Source organism: Eptatretus burgeri, chromosome 1, assembly GCF_056783735.1.
Source record: "Eptatretus burgeri isolate ZD-2024b chromosome 1, Ebu_testis_v1, whole genome shotgun sequence".
In the NCBI taxonomy this organism is placed as follows: Eukaryota; Metazoa; Chordata; class Myxini; order Myxiniformes; family Myxinidae; genus Eptatretus; species Eptatretus burgeri.
Window position 1 is genome coordinate 150,881,019 of NC_140961.1, and position 12,500 is coordinate 150,893,518.

At 43.1% G+C, this 12,500-nt stretch overlaps 1 protein-coding gene, 1 long non-coding RNA gene and 1 other non-coding gene across 4 annotated transcripts in view; 1 reads left to right on the forward strand and 2 right to left on the reverse strand.

Annotated features, from left to right (window-relative positions):
- LOC147035745 (extracellular calcium-sensing receptor-like) overlaps positions 1 to 12,500 on the reverse strand; it is a 145,062-nt gene that overhangs the window by 72,319 nt on the left and 60,243 nt on the right. The window contains exon 8 of one of the 2 annotated variants that reach the window (XM_085847215.1): positions 5,559 to 6,056. The exons of the other annotated variant lie outside the window; for it this stretch is intronic. Within the exon in view, the coding sequence (XP_085703341.1) occupies positions 5,587 to 6,056 (470 nt within the window). The 3' untranslated portion in view covers positions 5,559 to 5,586. Of the gene's footprint in view, positions 1 to 5,558; positions 6,057 to 12,500 lie in introns of those variants that run through there. 2 annotated transcript variants of the gene reach the window in all.
- LOC147035746 (uncharacterized) overlaps positions 1 to 12,500 on the forward strand; it is a 137,341-nt gene that overhangs the window by 34,312 nt on the left and 90,529 nt on the right. The window lies entirely within an intron of this gene.
- On the reverse strand, positions 2,747 to 2,907 carry LOC147035747 (U1 spliceosomal RNA). The gene has a single exon (XR_015050083.1). It is a non-coding gene; the product is annotated as a U1 spliceosomal RNA (small nuclear RNA).

Here is a 12,500-nt window from a genome sequence, read left to right on the forward strand (position 1 = left end):
TCCGAGCTAAAGTTCTGACTGCGAAAAAATAAAAAGCTCTCATTTTCCAATTTGCACATTCTTTGACACCCCTTTCTCTCCTCAATCTCTGGAGAGTTGTGTCATGGTGGAGGGAGTTTGGGAGGATGATAGCATTAAGGGAGGGCAAGGGAAGGCAGCAAGAGTTGAGGGGAGGCAACATGAGGGGGGAAAGGCAGCGTGATGGGGGGAAGATAGCATGAGGGGAAGGGAGGTAGCATGAAGGTAGGGAAAGGCAGCATAAGGTCAGGGGAAGGCAGTGTAAGGGGAATATAAGAAAGTATAAGGGGAATGGAAGGCAGGATAAGCGGAATAGAAGGTAATGTAAGGGAAATAGAAGGCAGTTTTAGGGGATAGAAGGCAGCATAAGGGGAAAATAATGCAGCATAAAGGGAATAGTAGGCAGTATCAGGGGAATATAAGGCACTGCAAGGGGGATGGAAGGCAGCGTGAGAGGAGGCGGGTGGAAGGCCACATGAAGGGAGGGAAAGGCAGCAGAGGAAGAATGTAAAGAAGCATAAGGGCAGGGGAAGGAAGTGGGAGGGGAGGGAGAGGGGAAGCAGCAAAGGGAATGGGAAGGCAATGTGAGGACAGGAAAAATGGAGGCAATGTGAGGTGATGGTAGGACCCTTTCGACCCCAATATTTTTTAATGTTGTGAACAAACTTTAGTACATCATGGCTGATGAAGGTGTTGGTCAAGTTTAATTGGAATTGTTTGTGTCATTTCTGAGAAGAATGGAAATGCATATTTGGGGGGGAAACCCACTATAGACCCCATTAGACCCCAATGTTTTTATCTTAATGGTGTGTGCAAACTTTGGTACATCATGGTTGATGATTGTTGTGGTCAAGTTTCATCTAAATTGTGTGTTTAGTTTCTGAGAAGAAAGCAAATGCGTATTTTTGTGCGAACCCCCCCCCCCTTCATAGATCCCCCTAGAACCCGAATTTTTCAATGTTTTGAACAATATTTGGCAAATCATGGCTCATGAAGGTAGTGGTCAAGTTTCATTGGAATTGTGTGTGTAGTTTATCAGAAGAAAGCAAATATCTCTTTTTCGGGAGGGGTGGGGGGGGCAATGCCGTGGTAAACTCCCTCCATCGAATTTAACCCCTCAAACCCTAATTGCTTTTAATGCTGTGAAAAAGCTTTGTTACATCACGGTTGATGAAGGTTGTGGTCAAGTTTCATCGAAATCATATGTGTAGTTTCAGAGAAGAAGTTGCAAGAATTTGTGGAAGGATGGACAGACGGACGGACGGACTGACGACTCGCCATCCCATTTGGCATTCTGAAAGTAGCTCTCCAGAACTACGTTCCAGGTCAGGTAAAAATCCATAGGTATTTACTTTCTTCTTCCTTACATATTTGGTGGGTCAATCATCCCGACCAGTGGTTCCCAGGTTATCTTCACAGCCGCTTACAGGTGAGTGCCCAGGGGTATTGCCTCCTCTGATGAAGTTACCAGAGGCATTGTGTTTTTGAGTTGGCCATCCATACTTACGTCTGTCTGTCCTGCTATCAATGCTAATTTTCTTTGTTTTTGTTGCAACCATTTTTTAGTTTGACACCAAAGTTTCACCATAGGTGCACCCACTCTTGTTGAATGTTATTATGATAATTGGGATGCAAAAGATCACCTGGTGTAGCAGCATGTTGGAAAAAAGGGAAAAAAATTGGACTTCTGTATCTTCAAAACCGCTCCATGGAAAAAATTGAAACTTGGCACGTCAATTACTCCCCATGGAAAACAAGTGTTATTTTTTTGATGATGTCAAAGGTGATTTCATTATGGCATCATAATTGCATATGTAGAACGCTTTATCCGATCAGTGTGAACATTTTTAGGGTCATCTCAAGCTAAATTGTATGGGGCAAAAAAAATATTGATGATGTCATCAGTCATGTGTTTCGGCACACATATTTTTAACATAAAAAACATCAAAATCTCTGAAATGGCTGAACATATCGAGGTGAGACATTACTGGTATGATCGCCTATCCATGAGGAACAAAATATTTTCCACCTTTGATGTTTTGGGTCACATGATTTGGCAGCTTTGATTTTTTTGAAGAATCAACCTTTAAAAATCCTCTTCTCTGGAAGGGCTTGCCAGATCGAGTGGAATATGCACACACGTGCTCTCCAAGCCTTGGGGATACCAAGGTGTTCATTTATATTTAATCGGTCACATGATCTGGTAGTCATATTGAATTGAAAAAATTTTTTTTCGATTCTTTCTCTTGAACTGCTTTATCAATCGAAGTAAAACTTCAAAATTATGATCAAGTCGACATGGGGGATATATGTTATAAATGTCAACCAAATTGGACACATGGTCTTGCTGCCAGAATTATTTAATATTTTGAACCTGGGTTCATGGACATAAATCAAACTTTGTACAAATATGTTTTATGATCCAATTATGTGGGCGAAGCATATTTGTTGACATAGAAGAGTGTATCTATAGTTTTTTTTTAAGCACTCGAGAGTTGAAAGTTTGTGGTTATTGAAATCCTATGACCTGTACAAATGTGTGGAAAAATAACTTTGCTTGATAGGTAGTGTACTTCCAAAGAAATTGTGGAGATTTTGACAGATTAAAGCAGTTGATTTTAGTGAAGGAGTTGAAAGCAGTGTTTGCTCGGCATCTCAGCCAAGTCCAAGGCCTCTCTCTCAGCCAGTCCGGATCAATGCAAACATTTAATTACTCCTCTGGCTCCTCATCGAGCCTCCCACTGTGCCCTCTGCACTCCTCAAATTGTACAATCGAGTTTCCCACATTTGGGAAAATCACAGGGGTCAACCCGCCCAGAGTGCAATGGGTGGGCTTCGCCCTGAGAACACCGCCTAATGATCACGGTATCTCTCCCATCAGCTAAGTATCATCTGACACCTCTTCTTCTCCAGCACTTTTCTAAAACAACTACAGTACTTATCGTTTACTTTAAAACGGACTCTCTCTCTCTCTCCACCGGATTCTCTTCTTTCTATCAATAAAATTATCTGACAATGAACTTTTCATTGTTCGAAATGCGTTACCTGCTCAGAGCACTCTCCCTTACCTTCGCTCAAGCACTTGTCGTTCCTCCAGGCACTGCCTCCGGCAGATTAAGCATCTCCGGTCACGAGCACCGCATCAACGTTGGTTAGAATCCGAGTCACAGGCGCCAACTGATGTGGATTTTTTAACCCACCTTGTTGTGATCGTTGAAGGATTCCACCTGGCCGATTGTGGAATCCTATTTGACTTCAGGCAGAGTTTAAAGTTTGTCCGATTTGGGTATAAAATCCTGCATAAAACCCATTGACACTGATAAACCGATGTCCACACAAGTCCTTCCTTGTGAAAATTTATTTTCTAATTATCCCCCATACACTTCTCACCCTTGTACAATGAAGTTAAGAATCCCCATTGATTGCAATATTATTTGGTTCTATTTCATCAATTCTTACTTTTAGTTAACAGTTAGACCAACCCGATTCAATTCACTTCCACATTACATCAGAGAGTTTTATTCTAACTTGGTACATGGTCAGTTCCAAGGAGCACAAGCCACTGAGATTCTACACTTCCTCAGGTACTTGCACTGAAACAATTTTACATTTCAAAGCATTTTATACTTTCATGGGAGAGTTGTGGGGGATATCAACCCAGACTGCAGACGTGTCCTTTAGACGAGAAGCCACCACGTACATTTTGAGGCAAAGGTTCGCTGTTATGAGCTCAGTTCACACAGCTCCAGACCAAGACATTTATCAACATTTAGGGCAAAAGTCTCTTGGCCAGAAAGGACAGCCAATTCAACTTATAGCATAAAAGTTACAATTCTAAAACTCCATTTGTTACAATTTAGAATACATTAATGATAATTTTTCCCCCACAGTGTCGTTTCACTGAGATGAGAATTTAGGTCATTTGACATCTGAACAGCAGGTTCAAGTCTCAGACCTAATTTATTAGTTTGCCCTCTTGCTCATTGATGTTCCTGGCTGACCCAACTTACATCATGATATAGAGGGAGGTGAGGCCATGCCAGTAAAACAGCACCCATACAGGAGTAACCGTGTCAACTTGGAACATCTTCATAAGGAGGTTGAATACATGCTCTCGAATAACATCATTGAAAGTAGTGACATTGAATGAAGTTCACCCTGCTCACTGGCACCCAAAGCCAGATGGCAGTTTACGTTGTTGCAATGGTTTGAAATTGGATGAAGCCGAGTCTATGGGCCTATCACTTAGACATTCTTTGCAAACAAGTTGGTGGTCTCTCTGACTTCTATCCCCTCCTTTCTGGTTTTGCTTCTTCTGCTCTTTTCGTGCTCTCCCCTCCCCTCCCCACCAGGTTTCTGCAGGCCTCACATGGTCCACCATCAACCCATTTCTGGTGAAACTACCTAAGTCCAGGATCATAGCTCACCAACACTCATTTGTTGTTCTTTTTTCCCCGTCTGTAAAACCAACTTCCACAAGCTCTTCAATTCATTCTTCCATCAATTTTTCAAGGATCCCCCATCCTTGAAAATTTCAAGTTCATCACAATCCAGGATCCCCCATCCAAAGCCATGATCTTTTTTACCCCCATCAACCCACCCTCCTGCTTTCTAAAAAATTACCGCTTCCTCAGTGTTTGCTGCTGTTTCCATCCACCACATGTATCTTCCCACATAGCTTGTTTGTCCATCTATATTTATTATGTTCATCAACCCTACAATTGGTGTCCCCCCCCCACCCCAAACTCTCTTTATGCTTTTCCTTTTGTTCTGCTGCATCCTGATCCATTCTGTGTCCGAGCTCTTCCACATGCCTCAACTTGGTATAGAAGAAGTACAATCAATCCATCCTTGGAGATTTATTTGGATTTAATTAAAAAGCTCTTTATCTTATCACTTTTTCAGTTATGCAAACGTTGATCATCAAATCATCTTGGCTTTACTGCCCAAACTCAAGTATCCCTCAAGATCTTCTCTTGGAAAAAACCTGCTTCTTTTTTTTAGTATTCCTCAGCTACTCAAATTATTGTTGGGTTGTCAAAACAGCCCTCCTTCCTGCTGATCTGTCCAACATTTTATCTCCTTCTAGATTTTGATAAACATACACAAGAATACCTTTTGGTTCATTTTAGGGTCTTCTCTAATATTTGTCTCATAATCCCTTTGTTCATTTCTGGTAATAAATGTTTCCAGTCTTATTTAGAACTTCCTTCTGTTTAGATTGTGTTTCTCAGTTATTTTGAACTGTTCTCATAAGGAGAAACTTTTGAAAGTGTATTTGTTGTTGGGAAGGGTGTGTGTGTGTATATATATATATATATATATATATATATATATATATATATATATATATATATATATATATATATATATATATATGTATTAAAAGACAGGGTAAATTTCCCCTGCTTGGATTTGGCATAAGACACTCCATTGCTGAAGCTTTGAGTTTATTACAGCATCAGAAAACTTCATCTGCTAAAAAAACCTCGTCGATAAACATCAGATGTTTCCAGAAATCAGAACAAATCACATCCGAATAATTACTTTTTATTATCAAGGTGCACATTATTTAATAGTCATCATGTAATGTAATTTGGGAAGAAAAATACAGCCAAAAGTTGTGAAAATCGTCGCCAGAATTGCAAAAATTTCTGTAACAACAACAATCTTTCCTCTTGTGGTAAGATATGCAGGAATAAAGGAAAATAATATTAAAATGAAAACCAACATGCTGTAAGTTATAAATCGAATCTCAATAGATATTGCATTTACATTATATAATTTAATAACCAATAGCAAACAAATATTAATCAGCATATCCAGGTAAACCAAGGAACAAATGGCCCAAAATTGTGATTCTTCCTTACACTCCACAACAACAATTTCAGGATAGACGTCTGTGTTTTTGTGAACCTGAAGTTTTGAAAAATTAATCCAAGCGATTGTAATAAATAGCTGAGGTAAGATACTCAATCCAATCACAATTGCTCCTTGTTGAGAAAGTAAAAATAAGATTTTAGTTTTCAGGGATTGTTCTGAAATAGAATGAATCGTTATAATAATTATAACACCAATGCAAACAACAAATTGTGTATTGAGCAAGTGCTGGTTAATTTATACGTTCACATGACTCTGCCAATAATTCCAGGCCCCCATGTCACGTGACAGTAATCTAAGAAATAAAATTTGTCATCTGTCTGTCCGTCTTTATCACTGTCTGTCTGTCTGTATGTTCACATTTTTTGCAAGGACCACTGGGTAGACAACCACCAAATTTGGCCTTGTCGAAGATCCCAGCTCTGTCAAAGATTTCCTCTTCAAGCATTTGTAATAATTGGTGTTGCCAGCCCAAAGTGTGAGTGAATAAAGACATTGTATTTTCACTCATAAAATATTATTTGAACTTTCGTAAAATGCTGCAGTTTGGAGTATTCCCTTGTAAACATGATTATCCATGAATTCTGGGACATTTTGCTTTCTGTAAAACATACATCTGCCTTCAGTTGTTATTGATTTGTCATTTTTTGATTCAAACTCTGTAACAACCTGGAAATGTTGCATAAATTCCAGGAAGATTTAAGTATATTATTTGGGGTATAATTAAACATATCTTTAGATATTTCTTATTTAGTGAACAAATTTTTAAAAATATAACACATGGCTTTTTGTGTATATGCATTGTGTGAGCTGCTGAGCTTCTGTGAGGAGTGCAAGACAATGTAATGTTGCTCGTTATCAACGCTGGGAATGTGCAAAGTAATGATTCACTCTCTTGATCTGTGTAACTATCTGTACCTCCAAACCCTGGGAATCATGAAGGGGCTGTTGTGCTCTTTTATGATTGGCTGTACTTTGGCCTTGCCGACATTGTTTAGAATGTTCTCACTCCTTTCTCAGTAGCAGAAAGCAGATATTTTGATTTTGTTCTGTGTGAATAGTTCATCTTTCTCAGATGAAAAGCTTTTCTCTATTATTCTGCTTGTTCAATCATTTCCCCCACTCATCCCTGTTTCGTATATAAAGGGGCTGTCACACCTTGATGTTTTAGACAGCGTATGGCAAGGTATCAAAATGTATGTAAAACGCTGGTGTACGCCGAACTATTGAAGTTTTTTAAGTTATGGGCGTATAATAACGTGTTGGATGTATGCATAACATATTAGTAATGTACACAGAACGTTTTATTCACATATAGATAACTAATACCAACGAATGCTGAGCGTGTTGTCGGCGTTCACAACCTATGCCCAACGATCGTGTAACTTATGTATAGCGCGGCAGCGTATCACCGACGATCACGTGGCATAGGCTACTAATAGGCTGTGGCTCGACGATTCAAATCATAACTGCACTAGACACCGAAGTGTGAAGCAGCTGTCACACCTTGACGTTTTAGCCAGCGTATGCCGACGTATGAAAAAATTGCAGAACCAAGCTGACACACGTCGAATACGTTATGGGTAAGTTTTGTATACGTCAAGAGCATGCTGGCATACGTCGTAGTATGCTGGCATCCGTCGTCATACGTCGAGTACGTCGATAAATTTTCAACATGTTGGAAAATTTATCGACGTACTCGGCATATGACACACGTTCCGCATATGCTGGCCATAAGTTGTAGGCACGTTACGCAATCTTTGACACACAACGACACACGTTACTTGTAAGGTACTCATAAGTCGAAGCACGTCGAGGTAATGGTTAGCGTCAGTGTTCCAGACTCCCTGTTTTTTTGTTTGTTTGTTTTGTTTTTTCCTTTGGTATGACGGTGATGTTGATACTTCGATTTCTATTGCGGTTATGATTTAAATCGTTGAGCGGCAGCCTTTTAATTATATTATATTATAACCGCACAAGAAATCGAAGTGTCAACATCACCATCCTACCGAAGAAGAAGAAAAAAAAAAAACAGGGAGTCTGGAACACTGACGCTAACCATTACCTCGATGTGTTTCGACTTATGAGCACATTACAAGTAACGTGTGTCGAAGTGTGTCAACGATCGCGTAACGTACCAACAACTTATGGCCAGCGTTATTCTGAATGTGTGAGTTATACGCTGGCATACGTCGAAAAATTTCAAGCAAGGAAAATTTGTCTAACAGCTCGGCATACTACAACATATGCCAGCATACTACAACGTATGCCAGCGTACTACGATGTATGCCAGCATGCACTTAACGTATACAAACTTACCGATAACGTATTCGACGTGTGCCAGCGTTTTAGCCAAAGTTTTCATACGTCAGGCATATGCTGGCTAAATCATCAAGGTGTGACAGGGCCTTAAGGCTTGTATTAGTGACGTTTTTTGGAATTTAATTGTTCTATTTTCTCCAATATGTGCATGTACGTATTTATATGAAGGATTCTCTTTTGTCTGCTAAACCATTGTGGAAATTGAATTATTTTCCACCACAGGCGCACAGACCAATTCCGACCCGGGGATTGTCCATAGGGTGTTTTCATCCACCACCTCAACCTTTTTCTGTTTCCTAAGACCCCAAATACTCCAAAGACTCTGTTTGTCTGTCTGTATTTTTGCATTTTTGGGGAGAAGGCAGGGGGAGGGTTGGGTGGGTATCTGGAGAGATGGGGTGTGGTGGGAGGAGGATGGATCGAAAGGGGTGGGGTGGGAGTCTGGAGGGAGAAGATAGGGTGAGATGAGGAAGAGGAAGAGGTGGCAGGAGGGACCCAGCATTGCCCAGCAATGCTGCGTACCTTTGAAGTCTATAATAACCAAGAAACACAAGAATTTGCTTTTACCTTCAAGTGTGAAAATCTAAAGGAAGTAAATACAAACGGCCAAATTTTCAAAAGGCATTTAGCGAGTCTTGTCAACACATGCTTCACCCTTAAACTCTGACAAAAACATCTTTGTATGTGCACAACTAATTACCCTTTCAATTAAAATTTACAAAGGGAGATTAACATCCACATAGCTGTGCATGTCGAAGTTATGATTCATTCCTTTTCGTAATTTCAAGGCAGTAGAAGTGACATGGGCACAAATAATAAAAATAGTGGCAATACTCCTGGGCACTTTCCTGGTAGTGGCTGGATATGGTAACCAGGGAACAACTGGGAGGCATGGATTACTCACAATATATGTAATGGAGAAAAAAGTAAACACATATTGATTTTTTTTAATGCCATGAACAATCGATGGTACATGAAAGTTGATAAAGGTTTTGGTCAAGTCTCTTCAAAATTGTGTGTGTGGTTTCAGAGAAGAAAGCAAAGACATATTTTGGGGGGCAACAGATCAGGTCAGGAATGGGAGCATGTGCCAGAACAGCGCGTCGCTGCGTCCACTTTCCGCCAGTACTCCAGGAGCCTCCGTCTGGCTATCCCCAAGGCAGATGCCAGGCCCATCCCATCTCCTTGAGATGATTGTCAACCTGCTGCAACCATGAGGCATGTGGTTTGCCCACTGGCCTCCTCCAATCATGAGACTCCCTCGCTGAGAGAATCTGGTGAGCAGGATCAGCGTCAGGAAAATGAGCCACATGTCCATACAGCCGCAACTGACGCTCACGGACTATGCAGGTAACAAATCTCATCTGAGTTTCTCTCAGCAACCATTCGTTGGACACAAAATACGACCAACGATAGCCAAGGATTCTCCAAAGAGACCTGGTACCAAAGGAATTAAGTCTCCGTGTCAGATCCTTGGTCAGAGTCTAAGTCTCGCATCCATATAGCAAGACTGGAAGTACCAAGGACCTGAAGACTCGGACTTTCGTCCTCCGGCACAGGTACCGGCAGTGCCACACCCCATGATCCAGTGAATCCATGACTCCCCAGGCCCGACCCAGACATCTATTGACCTCTGACTCGCAGCCAGCAGAGACATGAATATCACTGCCAAGGTAAGTGAATCTCTCCACGACCTCAACATCCTCACCACAAACAGACACAGACAGGACAGCAGCATCCAAGATGTCACTGAAAGCCTGGATCTTAGTTTTGATCCAAGAAACCCGTAATCCCAGCGGCTCCGACTCCTCATTCAGCACCTCGAGGGCCCCAAAAAGGATGTCTAAAGTCTCCGCAAAGATGACTGCATGAATTGCAAAATCAAGGTCCGAGATCTTGACATTCCCAAACGATGCACCACAGCTCGATCTCTCTGACATCCTCCCTAAAATACAGTCCATACAAGTGCTGAAAAGTGTGGGGGCCAGTACACACCCCTGATGAACTCCATTAACAACTGGAAATAAGTCAGAGATGGTACCACCACACTTCACAGCACTCTCAGTACCAGAGTAGAGTTAAGACATCAGATCTATCAGTTTTGCTGGCACCGCACAAAGACCAATAATCCTCCAGAGGACATCCCGATTCACTGAATCGAACGCTTTACAGAGATCAACATAGGCTGCAAGCAGCCCCTGCCGAAACTCTCATCTGCGTTCGGTGAGGACACGAAGGGCAAGGATATGGTCAATCGTTGACCTCTTTGGTGGAAAGCCTGACTGCTCTGGACACAGGTGCTCAAGCAGATGGTGGCGAACCCTATCAAGAATTATCCGAGCAAAGACCTTGCCCAGCACTGAGAGCAGCGTCACCCCTCGGTAGTTGTTGCAGTCTTGGCAATCACCCTTCCGTTTCCAGAGAGGGACAACAAGGCCCCTCTTCCAGTCAGTTGGGATGATGCCTGTGTTCCAGGCAGAGCAGAAAACTGCATGCAACGACACGAGTGCAGCATTTCCACCAGCCTTGAGAAGTTCAGCATGGATGCCACAGATCCCTGGAGCTTTGCCCGGTTTCAACTGGTTCACCGCAGCCCGTGTTTCCACAAGCGAAGGTGGACCACAGATGATTCGAGGGTCAGCAACAGGGATTGTAACACCCTTGACGTCCAACTCGACAGCTGGGGGATCAGCCTGGTACAACCGCTCAAAGTAACCGGCCCAGTGGGCCTTCACTTCAGACTCCTCTGTCAAGAGCCTACCACTCTCCGCTCGAACTGCAGTGCTCCGAGGGATGGGCTTGGATGAATGCAATGCATGAATTCCCCTGTAAGCGGGACGAGAATCACCTGTCCACAGGTGATGCTCTACCCCCTCACAGATTCCTCTTACATAGGCCTCCTTGTCCACCCTCAGTCCATGTACAGTTTTACACCTCAGCTCCCTGAACAGCTCAGCTCTGCCATTCAGCCTGGCCCTGCGACTCTGGTCAATGGTATCCAGTGTCCCTTGAGAGACAAAATTCTTCTTTGCCCTGCGGTGAGCTCCAAGACATCCACCGGCAACATCAAGGACGGTGGTCTTGAAGGCACTCCACAACTCTTCAGGACCCCCCAAAGCACCCAGACCCCCCAAGTGTCCACTCAGCCTGTTCGCAAACTCCTCAGCTACTCTCAACCCTGAGGTTGGCAACATCCAGTCTAGGCTGGGATGGTACCATTCTCCATGATTTAAGGTGCAGCTTTAGAGTTGCTACAACAAGCCTGTGGTCAGTATTGAGGAACTGAGCACTCCGGTAGACCCTGCAGTTCTGGATCATCCTCCAACGACCGTCAATGAGGACATGGTCAATCTCCTTTGCCACACCGCCAGCTTTGGAATACCAAGTCCAGCGATGAGCTTGTGGGCGCTGAAACCATGAACCAGCCAGCCTACATCCATGACTTCTTGCAAAGTCAAGGAACTTATTGCTATTCTGGTTCATAGTTCCTGACCCATGGGGACCAACACACACCTCATAACCATCCCTATCAGTTCCAGTCGATGCATTGAAATCCCCCAAGACTAGAAGTGTATCTCGTCTGGGGCACTGATCAACCACAGACTCGAGCGTGGCGTAGAATGCATCCTTCACGGTGAGATCACTCGCCTCAGTCGGAGCATGAACAGAGACCAGGGAAATGACACCGAAGGAGTGACGAATCCTTAATCTCATAATACTCTCGTTGACCGGTGTTACCTCAATTATCATTGGGGTCAGATTATTGGACACAGCTACAGCAACTCCTTGGGTATGGTAACCATCAGAGCGACCAGACCAATAGTAGGTGTAACCACCCACCATTATCTCGCCGCAATCCGGTCTCCGAACCTCAGAGAGAGCTGCAATCCCGATGTCCAAACGCTTGAGCTCAGATGATAACAGAGACAGATGATCATCCTCTCTTAGGGATAGGACATTCCAGGCACCCACCCGAAGGGACCGCCTCAGGTTAACCCAAGGAGACCGCTGTCTGGTGGACGACACCTCAGCACCACTCCGACACACTCTCCCGCAATCTGACCCAGGGATGTTACCCCGTGGTTTCCCTCCTAACATCAAAGATCGGGGGTCCCGAAGGCTTTGCCCCAATCTCCTCATCTGGTGAGCTGCCCTGCGAAGGGAAGCTGCACAGGAGGTACTCCCACGGAGTGGGTTTTCAGATTTTTTTGCGTTTTTTTTGCGTTTTGCGGAATGAAGGGTTTTACGTTGGCCGGAGTGCAAATCCTGCCACCAACCTC